The sequence below is a fragment of the Pagrus major genome, chromosome 23 (genome assembly GCF_040436345.1).
Source record: "Pagrus major chromosome 23, Pma_NU_1.0".
Classification (NCBI taxonomy): domain Eukaryota; kingdom Metazoa; phylum Chordata; class Actinopteri; order Spariformes; family Sparidae; genus Pagrus; species Pagrus major.
In genome coordinates, this window is record NC_133237.1 from 21,537,242 (window position 1) to 21,558,084 (window position 20,843).

The window sequence follows — 20,843 nt, forward strand, 5'->3', positions numbered from 1 at the left end:
AACAGGTGGAAGAAGAATTAAAATCTTTTACTTTTAGGAAAAGTGGTAATATTACAGTATAGAAGTACTATTTTACAAGTAAAAGTCACTTAAAAATTTAAGTTGAGGATAAGTATTAGCATCAAAATGTACTGGACCTAAGTACCTTAAAATTCTACTTTAGTAAAGTACTTGACAAAATGTACTTAATTACTTCTACCAGTGACCCAATGCTATTGGGTCCACAGGTTAACATGGGTCACATGTTATTTCTGATTGATTATATTTGAATCTAGCATCCAATAAATATAAGGTGATGGATACAGTAACTTTTAAAGATAAGGCTTGGTTTGGCTAACACATAATCTTATTATTTTTATTATTATTTATTTGTTGAGAACAAGAAGAATGTATAAAGAATATAAAAATACAGAGGTACATATATAGATCAGTATAAAGAACACAACCAGGAAGAGGTTTCAGGGACAAAGATTTTATAATTGTAGTTATGAGGTTGTTTATTAAATTGAAGGATTGAAGTAATACATTTAATTCTAGAAGAAAAAGTGAAAAAATAGGAAGAGGTTTAAAATAAAGTGTTTTGCATAAAGTCAGAAGAGGTGAATCACATTTGAATGATCCTTCCAGGCGACGTGATGACGACAGACGTAGAGAGGACACGTGACCCGTTCACCTGTGCCGAACCTGTTTATCTCTGCTGCTCCTCCGACTCGTCGCTCAAGTATATATTCAAATCCGCGTCGTTTACACTGAAACTTTGACTTTGACTGGTTTCGTCCGGCTCCCGCAGTATTGTCGTGTGTTTTAACAGGTTTTATTTCAGTTTTTTTATTTTAATCGCTGTGTGTGCGGACTTCGACCTGCCTTCGTGAAGCACCTGTCTCAAACGAGGAAGTCCAGTGTGTTGAGCCCGTCGATAATGAAGTCGATGCGTCGTTTGTAAAGTGTTTTTAGGCCTGAATGAAGTCGGTTGGCTGTTTCGACAGGCGGTGTTATTCTCAATGTTGATCCCATAACGTCTAAACGGAACAAAGCTGCTTCCACCCTGCCTGGCATAAGGTGAGCTGTTTGTTGACGGTAAGGAAGGTGCTTATCAAGACACTGATCTTTTGAACATCAGCAGGACAGTCTGTCACTTTGCTTTACAATAGTATATATTCTATTTAATCTATTGTTTAGTAGTATTGTTTAGTAGTATTGTTTGTCCAGTCAGCATCAAACCCACAGGGGAGATGTTCCTACATGTCACCTGTCAGACCTACACTGACTTTTTGTGTCTTCTCTTCCAGATGAACATTTCTCTCCAAGACATGGATTCATCAGCCGAAAATAACTCTGTTGTCCACCTGGCTGCACCAATTCTCCCAGACAAGTCAGACATCTCCAACATGACCATTATCCGAACAGGGAACGGGTCAATCATAGAGGACCAGATGTTTCTGAACACTCTGCCCGCTCAGGCTCTCTCAGGAATATTTGTCTGGTCCGCCTTGCTCATAACATGCCACCAGGTGAGTATGTTTCATTTTCACAGAAGCTCCAGACAGAGAAGCATTTCTAAATACCCACAGTGGAAGAAATCACTGCAGCACACGGCACACAGCACTATGAGTAATACGGCTTCAAAGCATTGCACACCCAGTGATGTGGTTAGAGAATGACAGATTGCACCTCCCTAGCCAGAGGACAGAAACAAGCTCTTATATCCATAAAGGATTATTACCTTACAGTACTCACAGTGACACTTTGTCTTATCTAGGGGTAAAGTATTCCTTCCTTCCCAGGTAGGTATTATTCTTCCTCCATGCACTGCCCCTGCTGCATTGTGGGAAAAAAGTGACTATCGGATTAAAATGGACGAATCTCTTAGCCAATTAAAGGACGGCGGATGCACACGCAGCTCTCTCTAGGAAGAATAACGGTCTCAACACAGCCCACCTTTACCCACAAAGCATTTCGTTGCTGCTGTAAATGAGAGTTTCCTCTTGTGTGGGTGAGTTACCCACTGTGCCGGATGATAGCTTATCATTATGGCTTTATCGTTTGCAGAGAATGCGGCAGGGTGCAGTGTATTATCAGCAGGGAAATCAATTGATATTGCGATAACATTCAGAGCGTCATAAAGGATGAGGGTGTTGTTTTCTTGTTTGCTGTTGTGTTAATGCTGTGCAGCTGTAATGGTTCCCAGATTGGATATGCATCCATCCAACATCCTCAGGCCCCCGGATCATATGCATCTCAACACGCATATGGTCTTCATTGTGTGTATTATGTGGTGTAATTAATTAAAGAGTTGTTATTGTTTTGCTAGATTTTCTAAGCTTTTGAACATCCCCACAGAGCAAAAACATGTTGCATCCTGTGATCCAAAAACAATCCTTGTTGAGAGATTTGTGACTCAATATCCAGCAAATTGGTTTCTATCTTTTTAATATAGCACTTGTTTGGCCAGGCACTTGCCAGCAAGGCATTTTAATTGAACAAATAAATAGCAAGTGTACCGCAGGGAGAAGGGAGCAGGTTTGCAACTGGCATCCCTTCTGTCACACAGGGAGTAAAATGGTCTGCAGGACTAGTGTTGCGATGCCGGTGGTGTTTCGTCTGACTCGGCTCCAGAGGATTGCTATAGACTGTTAAACTCACATTCTGAATACTAAACACAGATAGACAATGACCTTAGATCCTCTTTGCTGTAAAGTCGCCAACGCTTTTCCGACGGGTAATCACTGGAGTGTGGCTCATTTTTCCTCGGTGGGCTTATTGGTCCCTCTGCAACTTGAAGTGTTTGGGATTAAGAGCAGCAGGCTACACTTATCGTAAGCTGCATGTCTGCGTCATGTTTGGCACATGTCCCTCTCATTTAGCTAACTTATGTACAATCACTTTGTGGGAAGAAATGAGCTTTACTTGGGCTGGAGGACATTTTTCAGCAACCAACTATATGTTACTGTCAGGTCAGCGTCACAGAGTCAGGAAGGATGTCGGTTATTCAGGCAAATGGAGGACATGTGTTTCCCTTCACATGTGGAGATGGCCAAATGAATCTCACTCACACCCTCACAGTAATCAAGCTTTAATGTACAGCGTCTAATGGGCATTTAATCAAGCTGAATGCATTGAGCAGACTCTGGATGTTGTTTAGCATGTTCTGACAAACAGAAGTCTTAAATATATAACATTTTTTACTTTTTGAGTAACGCTTAATCGTTGTTGCCACTTTTCAAGTGAATATTTTGAAAATTTGCAATTTCTCAAATGGGACGATTTGCTGCTTTTCTTTGACATCTGACTGTAAAATGAAAATTTTTGGGTTTTGGACTGTCGGTCAAATAAAGCAAGCAATCTGAATACATTATCTTCAGGTTCAGGGAATGTGATTACAGTCACAAAAAAGGGAAAGCTTTAAAAAGTTAAAATGAATAATAATAGTCACTTCCTGTTTCTCACAGCACTGTCAACTAAACATGGATTAAATACAGTAACCATCTTTTGAGTTTGCGTACAATTAGTAAAAAAAAAAGATGATTTATCTTCAATATTTCTTATTGTTAGACACTATGGCTAATTGTATGATTGGCTAGCTGAGTAGTCCTGCTGAAGTTGAAAGTTAAGCTGCAACTAGCGATACATTTTATTACAGATTGATATGGTAATTATTTTCTCATTTAATCGACTTTGTTGTGAAAAATCACAATTGCATGAAGCCCAGGCTGATGTCTTCATAATCCCTGTTCGATCCAGCCAACAGTTTAAAACCTAAAGATATTCAGTTTACAACACATTAGACAAAGAAAGTCACCAGGTTGGAGCAACTTGAGCAAGAGAATGTTGATTATACAATCAATTGATTATTGGAATAGTTAATTTGCTGACGATTATACTTGCCAATTAATTGACTATGTTTTCAGCAATGAGTTTATTGATTGATGAGTCACAATTTGGATTCTTAATTGAAAGAAATAAGCTTTCAATTTCCGTCATTGATTCAAAGGCAGTATTGGCGACCCCCTTTTCCAGAACTGATTTTCTGTCTTTTGTTGTTTATTGTTGAATCCCCAAGGGGTTGTATTTTTTTGTTGAACTCTCGATTCTTTATTTTTGGGGAATATTATTTGAACTCATCTAATCCTAACCTCCAAAAAGCCAAAGTCTTTGCAAACCCAGATGGGAGTCTAAAAAAAGCATGGTCGTCGGTGCTGAAAAAAGAATTAAATCAAAAAAATCAAATTAAATTGTGATCTTTCATATCGAAAGTAAATTTAAATTGTGGATTTGGAGAATCGTGACACCTCTTGGGGACATGAATATGAACTACACGAAGAAGTGACTTTTGTTATTGTTCTCTTTTGTGAGTTATTACTCAGCAGTGGCCTGAGCTTGGTGTGATTACTTGGATTGCCCCCTCGTACTCAATTAGATGACTAATGGGTCATAAGCATCCAGCTTGACTCAACAGTCTTTTTTATGAAGAATTAGTCATTGTTCATTATACCATCACAATACTATTCCCTGACATGCTTTGGTCTTTAATAGGCTCTACATTTTAAGAGCTCTTTGTGCACGACTGCAGTCATCTACAGAGGGACAGTAATACTGGAGGAGGAACAATTTGGCAGCTTTTCTTATTAAATCTGATAATTGTTCAGCTGAAGAGACCCCTAGGTTATCCCAGACTGTTACAGTTTCCACATAGCTTCATTTTGCAATAGCTTTGTTAATATTGGTGAGATTGGCCAACCTGTACTCCTCTGCAAGCATTACCTGAGATTTAACTGGACTTTACTTAGACAGTTGAAAGCATATCTCCCTCTGTAGACATACAGATCATACCGTGCTGTGTTTGCTCAAGATCAGACGGATAACCCAGGCCTTACCTCCGCCTGTCTACAGTGGCAAATTGCACATGTCACGAGGGACTCGTACTGACTTTAGTTCCTCATTTGGATGAGGCTTATGGGTGTGAAAAACTGTTAAATCAGTGTTAGTTTTGTCTAAAAAGTAAGCCCTGCCTTTAAAGACTCAGTGTTACTGAAAAGAACGATGATCAGATTTTCTGCCATAAATTGTGTATGGTCCAATAAATGTTGTCACCTGCAATACATTACCTTTATGGAGGCCATATGGGGGCAGAGTTGCATTTGTTTGTGTTAAAAACTAAAAGTTCAGAACTTTATCAGCTCTGTGAAAAAGGTTTATTTATTGATTATAATTCTGAGGTTAAAGCTATAAAACATAATGTTTGGTCGGTGAGTTTGAAGCTGGGATGTCTTGGAAGGTCATTAAAGTGAGAGTTGGAGATCTCTTTTTTTATTCCCGTCAATCCTGCTGCTGCATTTCACCATGGCAGATCTTTACACACACATACACAGCGAGTAGTGCAAGACAAAGTGTAGCTATAAATAATATCGTCCAGATAAAGAACATGTTTTATAGCTCTGTGTTGACTCTCAAGGGGCTGACGTATGTTGATCGCACCCACGTGGTTTATATTGCTTCAGTGATTATGTTATAGGAAAACAACAAAATTACTTTAGAGCTGCAACCATTAGTGGATAACTTAAACTTAATCCCCAACTGTTCTGATAATCGATCTTTTCAGTCATTTTCTGAAGCAAATGTCAAACCTTTGCTGGCTCCAGCCTCCTAAATGTGAGGTTTTGCTGCTTCTCTTTTCCATTAATGATTAATGAGAGTCTTTGGGTTTCGGACGGTTGGCTGGACAACAGAAGTCATTTAAAGGCTTTGGGAAGTTGAGAATTTCACACAATTGTTTTGACATTGCATAGGCTAAATGATTAATCTTGAAAATGATCACCAGATTAATCTACAATGAAAATATTTGTTTAATGTATATGTTGTATTTGTGATATGTCTTACAGTTTTTAGAAGCTGCTAAATGGATTTTGATAAACAATCATGAAAGCCATTGAAAAATGACAGATATTCTCTTGGTTTTTGACTGTAATAATTGATTAATCAAGAACAACAATCTGTAGATTAAACAATATTGTTATTTCATCTCTGACAACCATTGTTTTGTAAACATATTTTAGTGAAAGCAGCTTGTAGTTTTCATGGCAGTGCCTATGGGAAATATCCAATGTTGGCTACAGTTTATATTTATATTTTAATCTCAGACATCATGAGCAGAAATTCAGCTTCTTGGTTATTTAATTAAGAAGTCTATTGAAGAAATCTGCAACAATTCTTGCCAAGATGAGGGAATTTGCATTTTTCTTGTTAACTAATGTTTTTCATGTGCTTTGTCTGCATTTTCATTCTAGATCTATACACACCTTCGATCCTACACTGTCCCAAATGAGCAGCGCTACATCATCCGCATCCTGTTTATCGTGCCAGTTTATGCCTTTGATTCTTGGCTCAGCCTGCTCTTCATCAGCAACGACCAGTACTATGTCTACTTTGATTCTGTTCGAGACTGCTACGAAGGTAAGCACCACAAGCACTCACACTTTAAATAACATCCTTTCCAGACAGCCACGTCTGTTACCCTGTCCTCATATTTTAGACGGCTGCCAGGAAAGGAAAGACGAGGAACTGACCAAACTAGTTTTTCACACCAGTCATTGTTGTCATGTTGGTAGACCTCATTATTTTAGGTGTTGCATTTCCCAGGGAAGTAATTTAAGGAGGATCCTTTGTTTTCTGCTCTGGTTTTTGGTGTTGCAAATGAAAGATTGGGTAGAATTTTTTTTTAAACTAAAATGTGTAATTCTGTGTTAATTTTCAATATTTAAATACTATATAAACTCTGTACTGTAGATTCTATTTTAATTACCTTTACCATAGTTACTGTAATAATGTGTTAAGGGTTAAAGACCAAAGCACTTCATTGATGGCAAAGGTGAATCATATGCAAAATGGATTACAAGTAATTTGAGAAAGGGAAAAGTAGGAAATACATTATTCAGGAGATTAGTTTCCAGTTTGCAGGCCAATTTTGTGGCTGATTGATAGTGCAGCTCATCAGAAAAGCAGGGAGACCGCAATACCACCAGCGGCTACGGCTAAAACATAATGAACCTTCTCTTGACTGGACACCATCTGCATTAGCTTCATTTAATCCCTCCTTAAATAGCAACAAAGGATTAGGAAGGGATTTCCAAGACACAGAACCCTTGGAAGCTTCTTAATGTAAGAACTGAAACATTTATTGTTGCAAAATGTAGGACTAATTATTTTTTATCATGTGGAAGTTTTTCTCCTCTAAAATGACTTGACCTTTTTTTTAAAAATGAAGTTAAACTTGAAGGTGATGAGAAATAATTCTGCAGTCATAATCATGCCATTAAAACATGTATGGCACAGGGTTTAATGAAGTAACTGTTTTGTTTCTGTTGCAGCGTTTGTCATTTACAATTTCCTGAGCCTGTCCTTTGAGTATCTGGGAGGAGAGAGTGCAATCATGTCAGAGATTCGAGGGAAGTCCATACAGTGAGTGCTGCCGTTCCTATTCTCCATTCAGTTGTGGCATTTTTATTAAAGAAGAAAAGCAGTACATACATTAATGGGGCAGTTTTATAATCACAAAAGGTACAAAGGTGCGTCTTGCTCCCCTTGGATTGGCATTTAGTTTGACGACACAATGGAAAAAAAGGAAGGCAATAAACAACTACGTTTGTTAATCTGTGACTGTCATGCTTTATCTCAGAGCTTTTGACCAGCCTTAGATAGGCTTTGTTTTATGGCTGACTCAGCCACAGGGCAGACGCTCTTTGCCAGCTGCTTAAGACAGTGGAGACTCCAGTGTTGAGCCCTTATAAATGATGTTATTGCTTAACAACAGCCATTGGAAATGAGGCATAAATTCTACATCGTGTTTTTGAAAAATCAATCCTCTGCCTTGCTGTAACACGTCCTTTAGGATTTCCATAGACAGCCAGTATTTTCTTTCTCAAATCAATGAGAACTCCACATTTCCAGCCAATGATTTTAAATTGTCTCCAGAAAGCATTTCACACAAAGTATAATCTCGATTGAAGGAAGAGAATAAGTCATACATACTGTCACATAAACCCAATCGCAACGTCAAACGTGGGGTTACCATGGAAAGTGTATGGTGCTGTTTTGGTAAAAAAAAAGTAGTAAATTGATTATCTGAAAGAGGTGGAAGATATTTAAATCAGGCAGCTGGCCCCTTAACTCACAGTTTTATGTAACATGTTTTTGCATTGTCAAGGTAATGTGATATGTTCAATTATGTCCATGAGGTTTCAGAGCTGTTGGGTCGGACACTGAGATTTGGCCATAGTTCATGTATATTTTCCATTACCACGCTCGCAATCTATATGTTAGCTCATTAGACACATGGTCACAGCATTTTGGCAGCACATTAATTCTATTCCTAATCTAATTAATACTGCACATTAATATTAGATTCAGCGTAAATGTGTCATGTACCCATTAATCAAACTACATTCATTGTAAACTGCTTAAATAACACACCTCCGATGTACACAGGTTCGATGGGAGGCAACACAGAGAACAACAAATGCTTGGACTTATTCACTCTGCAGACAAATCTTAATTTGTTTCTCAAATTCAGTTTGACTGAATATCCACGCTCTTATTTGCAAGTGATTAGGATGTCATTGTGTGTCTGGGCATGAGTCGCCTATCTGTACTTTAAAAACGAAGAAGAAGACAGGCAAATTAGAGCAATTGTTTAAAATGGGATAATGCCTTTGTACAGTCTAAAAAGCATTTAAAGTGCTCTAAGTAGCATCTTGGGGTTATGAGGCAGATGAAGGTGATCTATAGTTGAGCTGTTATTTAGGACGTGACTGAGTTTAGTTTCTAGTCTTCCTCTCTGCTGCCTTCAGGCTCAGTCCCACAGCAGAGTCAGTCTTTCTCACTGTCTCATATGACGGCTTGACCCAGTGTTCATGTTACGCATATTGTTCTATTGAGAAGGTAAATAACCGCAATATTTATGTTTGGCACTAATGCAACCAAATACCTGTATTCCCAATGACAAATGTGTGATGTTGGGCTTATTTTTGACATCCTTCATTGATTTGTTTGGGAAGAGGGTTTACTTGTGGGGGAAGAACTGAGATAAACAGAAATAATAACATTGCGAAAGATCCTTTATTGATTTGTTTGGGAAGAGGGTTTTCTCTGGACTCTTTCTCTTGGAGAAACTGCATTTTGAAACAAACTGAATTTCTGTCCTCTGTTGTTTGTTGTTTATTGTTGAATTGTTGAAAGGGTGGCATTGTTTGTCGAACTTTTATTTTAACTTGCCGAACTCTAACCTGCAAAAAGTCAACAGGATAAAGTGGAGCTGCTGTTGTACAATGCATCGTCAGGACGTTGTCAGGACACAAAACCAATGATCTGTTGATCTTTACAAATCCAGTGTCCAACAATGGCTTATACTTCAGTGCTGAAAAACATGTTGAAACCAAAAATGTAATTGAATTGTGGATTTGGAGAATCGTGACACTCATAGTTAATACCAATTTCTGACTTTATTTAACCCTATAAATTTGTTTTCTGAGTTTTCAGCAACACAAGTAAATATTGTGGTCAAAATATGAGGAGCGCCATTGAATACATTGCAGTTAAATACAGCATCACCCAGTAAACGTACCATTATAGCTGATTCAACAGGCAACAAACTAAGGCAGTACTGTTGACTAATGCTACTAATAATTATTGACATTATTGATTAATCTCATGATTATTTTTCATTTTTTTAAAATATTGTTTTAATTGTTCGTTTGTCTGTAAAATGGCAGAACATAAGACCAACAGTCCAAAACCCAAAGATGATGAGCCCTAATTTTATAGCTGGTGGATTACATCATACATCTGTTTTACCTGTCACTCTGTACATATACTTTGTATGGATGATCTCTATGTCATATATAATATACGATGTTGAGTCTAGCCAGTATAGCTCATCATGTCCCATTGTCTTCACAGGTCAAGTTGTCTGTACGGTACGTGCTGTCTGGTTGGAAACAGCTACTCCATCGGCTTTTTAAGATTCTGCAAACAGGTGAGCTTCAATCATCCCCTTATCTGCACTCTAGAGATGCTCCCTCGGACCAGTGAAATAAATGTTCACAAACTGAAAATTAGAATACATTGAATCATCTCCCAAAAAAAACCCACTGCGCTGTAAATTACCATTCTGTCCAGATCGCCAGACTGCTTAAAAATGACAGCCGTTATAATTGGCTGTGTGCGTTTCAGAGGATAACATCCCACTGCTTAAAAAAAGAGAAAAACAAAAGCAATTGAGGCCAGGTGAAAGCAGCTTGATAATAAACACAGAGAGATGATATGAGCTGTCAGTGCGGAGCTCCCTCCAAGTGTCTTGGGATGATGCACAAGCTCCCAGTCTAACACTGAAAATTGGAACTGAGAGTTACGTCCTCAAAACAAAATACATGGTGAAATGAGCATTTTTTTTCTAATAAGCGACGAGTGATAAAAACTCAATGTGCCTCGACGGGAATGATTCGTGAAGTGTCTCAAAATGAAAACCTTGAGTTTTCTCTGGTGGTGTGTCTGAAAGAAATCTTGGACAAAGGATATTTCTTCTAGTGAGGGCGATTGAAGATTTAAAAAAGAGCATTTTACATTGTATTATTGTGCTTAAAGCTCCCAGACGTTTTGTTGTTTGCTGTACTGAGTGCAGTGAAAGTGATGGCCTCGAGCGAGCTTTTAAAACAGGTCATCCTCATTCAACGTAACATTTAAAAAATCAGTATATCAAACACTTCAGAAATTATTAAATGCTGTTTTGCAGTTCAACTCCAACAGAGCGAGTGACTAACTGTATACAATATAATGAACCGCTGTCATACATATTGATTTATCCCAGCTGGATAACTCAGATATATCAATCCCTGTCTGAGGTCATGATCAGAAAGGCCTTGATGTCTTTTTTGTTTTGTTTTTTTGAAAGCTTTTAAAAACATGAAAATTGGTTGCACATTTTGTGGAAGCTTCAGTGTGTGATTAGAAGAGAGGTTAACAAATGAATCACTGATATGGAAAAGCAGCCTGGAGTTATGGTGGTTGTTGGAGATAAGGTGAGAGGATTAGCTGCTCTTGCATCCGAAACTGTTTTTATGACTTTTCAGTTTTAAGTCCTTTATCATATTGTCGGACACTTTAGGGTCTTATTTTCCTGAAACTGGTGTGTAATCCTGTGGACCCCATGGGCAGCTGTTGGGCTGGATGAGTACGAGTCCATGTGGCATGAACCAGGCGCTACAGCTGAGGTTACTGCTATTATACATACAATACATTATTAGTAGGAGGACAACTGAATCAACAGGTCGAGTTGAATCAAGCTTAAACGATGGCCAATCACACGAGCTCTACTTACCCCCTGTAAACGTAGCTGTGAATCACCATGAAGTCCTAAAACACAAATATAATGTAAATGCTGTCAACATCCATGCATAATAATAGTCTTTTTATCCCCCCGAAAAGTAAGCATGTTCGGTTGGGTGTATTGTGTGTGCATGTCCATGTTGTTTCTGTCTGTGGCTAATCTCACATACTACTGGACCCATCAGTGTAATCATTTTGAGCACATGTATGACTGTATAGTCAAGGACCTCTCATGGTTGTGACAATTCACAATTTTTGAAAAACTCTTTTATTGACCGTTGCTTGTTTTGCCCCCATTAACCGCTGACTCCTCACACCTCTTAAACGCACTGTATGTATTTTCTGCCACTCTTGGTCTCTCAATCAAAACAAAACAAAAGACATAAGTAGCTAGGGAACATGGGAGGTGTTGTATTCATTATCAAACAACCACCATAGCTCATGAAAATCTATTCACATGACTCAGGCAGACATCTTCACAGACGGTAATGTTTAAAAGATTTAGTCATGTTCTGTTTTGTCACATTTGCCGCCTTCTTTCCTTTCTCTCTTCAAGGAACCTAAAAAAGAAAGGAGGGTCATTATGTCGTATGACTTCTGATGAAGAAATGCCTCCAGAGAATGGAAGAACACAGTTCAGAGAGTAGTATAACCACTGATATTTTTTATCGACACGTTTGGTCCTGGACTTTGTTTGAGAAAGGCTCTTGTATGCCGTGTAAGTGCAATCTCATCAGCGGAAATCAGTCAGACCTGCCCTGTTTGGTAACAATATTATCAGCATGTCAGTCATTTTGGGGGGGAAAAAATCAGTGGTTGTTCTACTCTCTGAAGTGTGTTCTTTCATTTTCTGGAGGCATTTCTTCATCAGAAGTCACACGTTTTAGATATATTGGGTTTTTAGTGTGTTTCTCCATGCATCTCCCATAGACTTCAATACAGCTGTCACCACAGTCTGGCACCAAAGCAAGATTTGGAAGTTATAGCGTCAGGTCACCGAATGAAACCCTTAATTGCATTAAACGATATTCAGGAGTAAAATATTCCCGATATTGATATTTCAGCCATTGAACACACATTTTTTCACATTGATCCATAAAATGTTGTTATCAAACACTTGACAAACATATGTAATGGATATTTAACAGTTGTAAGTACACAACTTAACAAAATATACAACAAAGGTCAAGTTGTTTTTATACATTTTAATGCATAAATGTTCCCTATTATATTTTTAACTGGCTGGTAACAGCCGCAAATGATCAACAACTACTTCAGGACAATGTAGCAAAACGCATTCCAGCAGTCGGCTAGGCTAAAAACAAAGCTTATCTAGTCTGTTGCAGGCTACATTTGTTCCTTTGTCATCTTCAATAGAAGCATCTGCAGGTTGAGTCCATACATAAAAAGTTACGATCCACTAAAATTAGGAACGTATGAGATGAAAAAAAGTTTTTGTTATCTTCACACCATCTTGACTTTAATCCCGGCAGAGATCTGCACTTTTCTAGTTTGTAACTGTAATGAGGAAACATCTGCAGCAGCTCATCTTACAGTAAACTATGCTTTTATTGTTCCTATGTGCTGTTTTATTTAGTTGTTCTGTATAGAGCCAGAACATTACCAAACATGTGCAAGTGCAAAAACAAAAGACTGCCATCAGAGTGTGAATTGTGAGTTTGTTTGTGCGTTACTGTTCTTTCACTACCAAAATGTAATAATTGTAACATCAGCAGGGGTGTTTTTTAATTATGATTTTGTTTAGTTTGTCCTGTTCCCATTTAAAGGGAAGAACAGCAACAATAATACACCGGCAGTTAATAAAAAATAATGATGTAGAGCAGAGGTTTTATCAGGAAGGCCTCTCGAGAGTTTCCTTTCAGAGAATAAAGATGCAAGAGCAGACGGCAGCACAGAGGAAGACGAACATTACTGTAAAGTCATAGTTAAAATGTTATCGATTTAGCGGTGACGCTCTGTGCTGTAATACACAAAGCAGAGAGGTGTTGCTGGTAATTAGGACTCAGGAGAAATTTAGAAATCAGTTATGTCGTTAGATGCCACTATTGAACTAATGCAGTGAACTCTGAAGTTGTATAACAGAGAGAAAATGCTGCGGGTCGTTTCAAGCTGTGAATTTACGATTAAACATTATTTAGTGCTGTAATGAAAAATGCTGGCAGGCTGCTAACACAAGATGGGATAAGTCAAAGTGATGAATATAACAGATGTGCATGTTATCCTTAATTTACATAAACCTTTGAAGCATCAGTTTGCATTAGAGCGGTTATTATAGCCTAAAGTATTAGAATGAACACATTCTCCTATCTTACATTTGTGTTGTGCAGTGTACACACACATGTAGCTTAGTGTTTAAGCTCATTACTAGCTCTGTATAGATTGTGCATGCATGGATGCTGTTAATAACAAAAATAATTTGTGGCAGAAACCACAGTTGACTTTATAATCCACCTGCAGTATGAATGTGCATTGTGTTTCGAATATCAAGCATGTCAGGAAGTGTCAGGCAAAATTCTTCGCTTTGAGAATAGTGACAACAAGCTGGCACCAGAACAGGCGCGGGGCGAGCAAAGGCTGTCCGTACCAAAAGCTTCAAAGTAGATCAGTAATATAAATGATTATTGATGTCATTTTGTGAAGCCCACCACCGACTCCAGCCATTCTAAAAAGCCTCCCTCGGGCTAATCAAGTCGAACACTCCTGCTCTGTTGCTTTCAAGTGCTGCAGCAGTGATGGAAGTTTAGAGCAGCCTCTGTCAAATTGGTTGGTTCAGGCTTCAATTCACAGCACAGAGGACACCTGTCCTCCAGTCTTATATTGCATGCAGGTCTACATCCCCCTGCATCCTCTGTCGTCGCAGCCAATCCCTGTCGACTTCAGCAATGAGACGTCAGCTTCAGGACAGTTCAGTTTCTAAAATTGAAGGAGAGACAACTAAGGATGAATTATGTGTGTTTTCTGATGTATTTTAATTAAAGCTTTTCTTAGACATTAGGGCACAAAATGTATTGTGGTACTGAATGGTTATCACTGTATACGTTTTAGTACTGTTAATACATTGCAAGACAGTATATATTATGATGTCTGTGTAACCGAAAAAGAAAAATACCCCTAAAGGGCAAAAAGCAGGAATTATGTATTTAAGGCCAGACAGTCCTCTATATTTCAGTCAAGCCTAATCCAATATATAAGTCAATAGCCCTGTATACTACCCATAACATATAAACCATTATTTAAGTCCATGATATCTAAGATCTGCATCATCTGGCAAGTAATACAGAAGTATCTGTTGCCGTACCATCAGACCATGGAGCAGCTTCTGTCCTCAGGCTGTGAGACTCCTCAATTCATTCTACTATTTAAATATTTAAAGAAATACACAACTAAGCCTTACTAAAGTCTGTATAAATTCAATCTGTGTAAGTGTACAGGTGTTTACAACATAAGGAGTCATGAAGCAGTGATTCTGGTAAGTCAATCTGTTCAGAGCACCTGCATGTTTTAACAATAGTAGATACAATATTCACTTCCTCTTGCAATATAATATATACCTTTCCCTGATATGTTGAGTGGAAAAAAATCAAAAGTATGGCTGTAATGGTTATAGTGAGAAATGACCACTGGTGAAAGTGATTCAGAGACATGGTCAGTGAGCAGTTAATGTGTACAAGCAGATGCTGATGTCCCTCATCATCCCTCATCCTCCTCCTTCTCCATGGTGTCCTTGATTTTTGGGTGTCTCATTCTGAATTATAATGTGTTCTCCAGGCGACTCTCCAGTTCTGCGTTGTCAAACCCATCATGGCAGTCATCACCATCATCCTGCAGGCCTTTGGCAAATATCATGATGGAGACTTTAAGTGAGCAGCACCACATGTCTTTCTTTTCCCATTTCATTCTTTATGTATCATACACATCCATGTCATTGCCAGCAGGCTTGTTTTGCTGTTTATGCGCACCCGGAAACAATTTGCAAATGGAGATAATTATATCACCTCTCGGCAGATGTAAATGTTTCAAGTTAAAAGGTTTCACTATCAAGCAGAAAGTACTGGGTTGAAACTTTCTTGTGAGAGCGTACAGGTACTTCACTGCATGTTGTCCCAGTTGTGTCACTATCCAAGCCATAATCCCAGCCTCTTGAGTATTGTTGGTATTGCAAAGAACAATTGAGCGCTTTTTGAAATATGGACTAAAGAAATTATATCGTTTTATATTAACTTTTCCTGAAATGTAGTAAGTGTTCTGAAATGAAGACCCTTAATTCTTATTGTGTGTTAGACACAGCGAAGCACAATGTTATAAAAAGGAGATGCATTGTTTCATTTCATACTTTTACTTTAGATGTCAAGTGATACAAAGACGGGGATAAATTGCAGACTGACAAATCTAATTTTGGCGTATTTTCACTCGTACCATATGAGCCAATAAGGGTCTGAACAGAATATGGAGAGGTTAATACATTCAATAAAATTGTCTTTTGCGTGTTATCAAAAGCTATAAAAATCTGCAGCCCTTAAACTCTGTATGACTCTTCTTGGCATCTCGTTCTGAAGATTCAGCTGTGACAACACTTGTTTCCAAACTACTCAAAAGAATCTCAGAGTTCAACAAGGGCTTTAAGACAGAAGTTTCCAATCAGCTTGGCATAATCACCCTCTTACTCTCGAGCTAAAAGACAGACGTGATTAAACCTTTCCTGCTTATTTCTTCATATACTTCAATAGCAAAATTAGCAGGCAGAAATGACTGTCTTTTTTTTCATGTCTTTCTTTAAGCTCTCTAGCAAGACCATGATGATTCACAGATTGTTTACTTATACGCTTTCAGCCAACCGTGCACTCTATACTGCATGGGAGTAATTAGTGTAGTCACAGCTGAGTCCTCAGGGAGGCTCTCCAGAATGCAAAGAGGGTAGAAAGGCAGCCTGACAATGAAATGTAGACAAATCCGCCTGTTTATCGGATGCATCCTGAAATAAGGCAGCCATGTACAATTAGGCTGTATTAACTGCTTCAAATCTGAGGACAAAAAAGGTTGAATTTCCAGCTGTTCTTGCATTATTTAAAGGGACACTCCACCCCAACATCGTACCTGTGGTGCTTTTTATCCATCTGGATTGTTTCAGTGTGAGTTGCAGAGTTTTGAAGGTATTGGCTGTAGAGCTGTCTGTCTTTTCTCGAATAAAATGTAACTAGATGGCCCTTGGCTTGTGGTGCTGAGAGCACCAAACAAAAAAAAAACTGTTTAAAAACTCAACAGCAATGTCTCTTTCCAGAAATCATGACTGGTCAAAATAATCCACAGACCCTGTTGTGAGAAGTTTCACAAGTATTTTCTTTCCGTATGGCCGTGCAAAAGGAAGCGTGCAATTACCACAGATAAGAGGCTAGCTCACTAAGTTAGCTATTAATGTTTTTCGACCCTCGTGCTTGTGATAGCGCAGGATGTAAACATTAACGGCGTACTCATCGGCTGAGCTGTAACTTCAGCACATACACAGTACATGCTCACTTCCTGGTGTGCGGTTATGCGGCTGCCAGGTGTAGTTTCGAGTAGAAGGAAAATATGTGGTTTATCATGAGTAACCAGGTCATGATTTCTGCAAAGAGACATTGCCATAGAGTTTTTCGAATGTATTTTTTTTCTTTACACTAATGCACCACAAGACATATTTATCTCTCCAAAAATATGTATTTTTAATTTTGGGGTATTCTGTCTCGTTAAGCTCCCGGTCTTTGTCATTCAGCCCAAAGTAATAAATGGACTGAAAACATAAACAAATGTTTTTTCACATGTGGAAAACATCTTATGGTTGTACATTTTTCTAAATATCTAACCGTGGCTTTTCCTACTCTGTTTCTATACAGCATAAATGGAGGATACCTGTACATCACAATCATCTACAACTTCTCAGTCAGCCTCTCTCTCTACGCTCTCTTCCTCTTCTTCTTCGCAACAAGTGACCTTCTCCGGCCATATGAACCAGTGCTCAAATTCCTCACAATCAAATCTGTCATCTTCTTGTCCTTCTGGCAAGGTAAGTTCACCCCTCTACCCTTCCTTTTTTTGTATCAGTACGATCACATAAAACTATAAGTTGCTCATGAAAATGTTGCATCTTTTGTAGGAATGGTCCTCGCCATCCTGGAGCGCTGTGGCGTCATACCCAACGCCCTCTTCATCGACGGACAAGAGGTCGGCGCCGGCACCGTGGCAGCTGGCTGGCAGAACTTCATCATCTGCATTGAAATGTTCTTCGCTGCCATCGCCCTCCGATATGCCTTCACCTGCGACGTGTACCAGGAGAAAAAGAATGAAGTGCCAGGTGAGAGCATTGATCATTACCTCTTGCCCTCGCCTTGAAAATTTGTTGTCATGTTCAGAAGCTAATTTCCCTTCTTCCTTACAGAATAAGAACTGGCTTTAAAGTGTTAGCAGTAATAGCACTGTACCTTTTGCGACCATTTAGCCCACTCAGACAGACTATTAGAGGAACTGAATGTGAAATCTTACTCTATTTTATCTGCTACACGAGTGTGGATGTCTCCATATTTAAAAATCTGTGCTTAATGGAGTGCTGCTGTTATCAGTGAGTCAGTCAGGTTGGATGTCAGCAGGGGCTTTCATCATGTTAAAGGCATACAATGTTACTCATGGCCCAAAGGACAGTCACTAGTAAAGCATTATAGAGGAAGATGAAGAGAAATTCAAAGCAGCTGTCCCTAACAGACAGGGAGTGAGCGACACCCCTTTGACGTCAATGCTGCTCGCAAGTAAAAGACAAATGGAGGCCATGGGAAAAGCCTTCTGCAGCGATATCAATCATTTTGGCATTTTTTCCTGCTATAGGAAACCCCCGTTGTCCCCGTGAGCTGCTTAACACGCAGAAGCGATGATGAAAATTGAGACACTACTGTATCAACATCATACGACCATTTATTTTTTTAATCAAGAAGATAATGGGATGAAATTACTGGGTTTCATCCTCACCCTTTACCTGTTCTACCTGTCCATGTGGAAGGAAATCCATTATTCATTTTGCTGTCCAGTGAAAATATAATAATAATGTTTCGCCAGTGTTTGACAGCTGATAATTATTTTTCTTTTTAGTGTTTTGTTTGATAGCCTCAGCCCTCCCTATAGCTGGGCTTGTTGCCACTAACACTGATACTGTCTGCTGGTGATGGCAGACGTTGCCACATATCTGGTTTCCAATTCCTCTGCTTCAGCCCTGTGGAGGGAGCAGGCTTTACAAGAAACTCAGAAATACATGCGCAACCATCCTGCACCCCCACCCCCCTATTCCACCTTCTCTTTGCCACCTCCATAAGTCGATCCAGACAGCGCTGTCAGTGACCCTGAAACAGAAGGCTGCAGGCTCTCTCTTTTTTTTCTCCCTCGGACACCCTTTTAGTTGTGGGGTAAATTCAACCTGGCTCACAGCTGGGTGCTAAGGGACAATCAGAGGAGACTGTGGCTGTGACTGAATTCTGTTCAGTCCATTTATACACTGCACCCTGAAAAAAACAACACAATGAAAGAAAGAAATTATGCCTATCTGGTGAATCTCTTTTTAAATTAGCTATTTAATATTACTGCTACCGTGCCTCACATTGGATAGTTTATAGTAGCACTGAAACAAGTAGGCGATACATTGATAGACAATTAATTTGATAAGCCACCTGAATTACTTAATTCATTAGTAATTATTTGTTAGTTGTGTACACTTAAGTCAATAATTATTTTTATTAACCTTTTTTGCTCTTCAAGCTGTAGCATTGGAATCTAGGCATGATTGTGTAATCGTTAATCTTTCGATGTCCTTGTTCCTACAGAGAACATCCCTCCTATGCAGAGCATCTCCAGCGGGCTGAAGGAGACCATAAACCCAGGAGACATGGTACAGGACGCCATCCACAACTTCTCCCCGGCCTATCAGCAGTACACCATGCAGTCCACGCAGGAGGTGGTCCAGCCCAGCGTGAACGGAAAAACGAACACAGGCAACAAGAGCTCCCGCAAGTCGGATAAAATCATGCTGATTACCTCTGATGATGAGTTCTAGGCTTTTTTCCAGCAAGATCCAGGTGTTTGTGTCCTCGCCACCCCTATCTCTGACCCCCTGTGGAAACAGCTGTATGGCATTTCGCACAGAGCTGGATTGAATCCAGGTGTTTAATTTTCATGTTTGCAGTATTTAAGATTGTGTGCTTGCTTGTGTCCTGTTTTAATGAATAATTTAAGCACCAAGAAGAGGATGAAATGAAAATCGGTTATTCCGAATTGATCGCTCAATGACCAGAGCACTGATCCATCTCCATCTCAGCTGTAACAATTACAGGAAAACGACATGTCACCTGCTCTCTGCCAGAGAAGTCTGGAGCTATGCATTTTCTGTAAATCAAGCTGCTGGTTGTTCAGCAGTGTCCCTGATTCTGATTCAGTTTCTGTCATTATGTCAGTACTCGTCTGTGGCTGTCTGAAGTGCGTTCCCTCTGATTTCTGTCAGTTCCAAAGAGGAGATGATTAATACGTGACTCCAGGTGGGAAGTGGGGAAGCCAGCGATGGCTGGGAGTGACACTTCACGGACCGTCTCTCGCATCTGCTCGTTTGAAGTATTTGCTGAACATTCCCGTGCATGGTTTCCTGACAAATGGAAAGCTTCGTTCAAAGACACATTCGTTTTGGAGCAGGCACTTCAAACTGCAGACGGTAGCACTTCGCAGTCCTTTGTATCTACCGTAGCATGGACAATTTTGACAAAACTGTCTCCTACAAAGTGGGAGTTGTATCATTCTCATTAATTTTCCCAGCATGCTAAAGAGTGTAATTCAGTGCAACTAGCCAGCCGTTCAGCAGACGCTGACAATCAGTCTTTTTGCAGTTCTGCACTATTGTAAACACTTTTTGCAGAACTTTTTTTCATCATATTTGTGTTATAATCCCATGTTCCAGGGATTATATAATGTGTACAGAATTTGATTGATCTAATTGTGGTGTTTAATATTTTCTATATTTAATGTTTGGATTATGAATTGGTAAGATCTTCATGTATTTAATGTATGTAGTTCAGATGTAGTCGGATCAAACCAAAATCTGTGCGGAGGGAAAAGATCACTGCAGACAAAATTGTGTGATTTAAGCAAATTTGTTTTCCCACTCGTTATCTGTGTTTATGTCACATTGGAGACATGTAGCTGTCTAAATAGATTAGTTATTGGAGGCAAATTTTGTATATCAAGTCATAGGTTGTTTTCATTTTGATACACTCTTGTGCCAATGATAGCTGTCTTTCTGGTACAGCAGAAACTAATTTACAGTTGTGTGCAAAATCATGTTTAAAACTATACTTCATAGTTGACTAGTTTGTTTTAGTCATGTGTGGCAAAATTAAACAATTGTGTTTGCTTGCGAAACTTGCATTTGTTGAACTGAGGGAATC

The 20,843-nt window shown here is 39.1% G+C and overlaps 1 protein-coding gene across 2 annotated transcripts; it reads left to right on the plus strand.

Moving 5' to 3' along the window:
* Positions 1-653: 653 nt before the first annotated feature.
* tmem184a (transmembrane protein 184a) lies at positions 654-20,817 on the plus strand. Of its 2 annotated transcripts, none has more exons than XM_073493896.1 (9): positions 654-1,059; positions 1,290-1,511; positions 6,285-6,450; positions 7,365-7,455; positions 9,952-10,027; positions 15,166-15,257; positions 17,268-17,437; positions 17,528-17,725; positions 19,236-20,817. In XM_073493896.1, exons 2-9 carry the CDS (start codon positions 1,290-1,292, stop codon positions 19,463-19,465), a joined length of 1,245 nt encoding a protein of 414 aa, XP_073349997.1. In that variant the 5' UTR covers positions 654-1,059; the 3' UTR covers positions 19,466-20,817. The 2 variants fall into 2 exon arrangements, with proteins under 2 accessions (XP_073349997.1, XP_073349996.1); XM_073493895.1 differs by having other exon boundaries at positions 693-1,077.
* The last annotated feature ends 26 nt before the right edge of the window (positions 20,818-20,843 follow it).

Excerpts from the sequence above, each read along its gene's own strand:
- tmem184a (XM_073493896.1), top strand. The coding sequence starts at position 1,290 with ATGAACATTTCTCTCCAAGACATGGATTCATCAGCCGAAAATAACTCT. Across the intron at positions 7,456-9,951 it reads ATTCGAGGGAAGTCCATACA|GTCAAGTTGTCTGTACGGTA; the intron begins GTGAGTGCTGCC and ends TTGTCTTCACAG. Across the intron at positions 15,258-17,267 it reads TATCATGATGGAGACTTTAA|CATAAATGGAGGATACCTGT; the intron begins GTGAGCAGCACC and ends GTTTCTATACAG.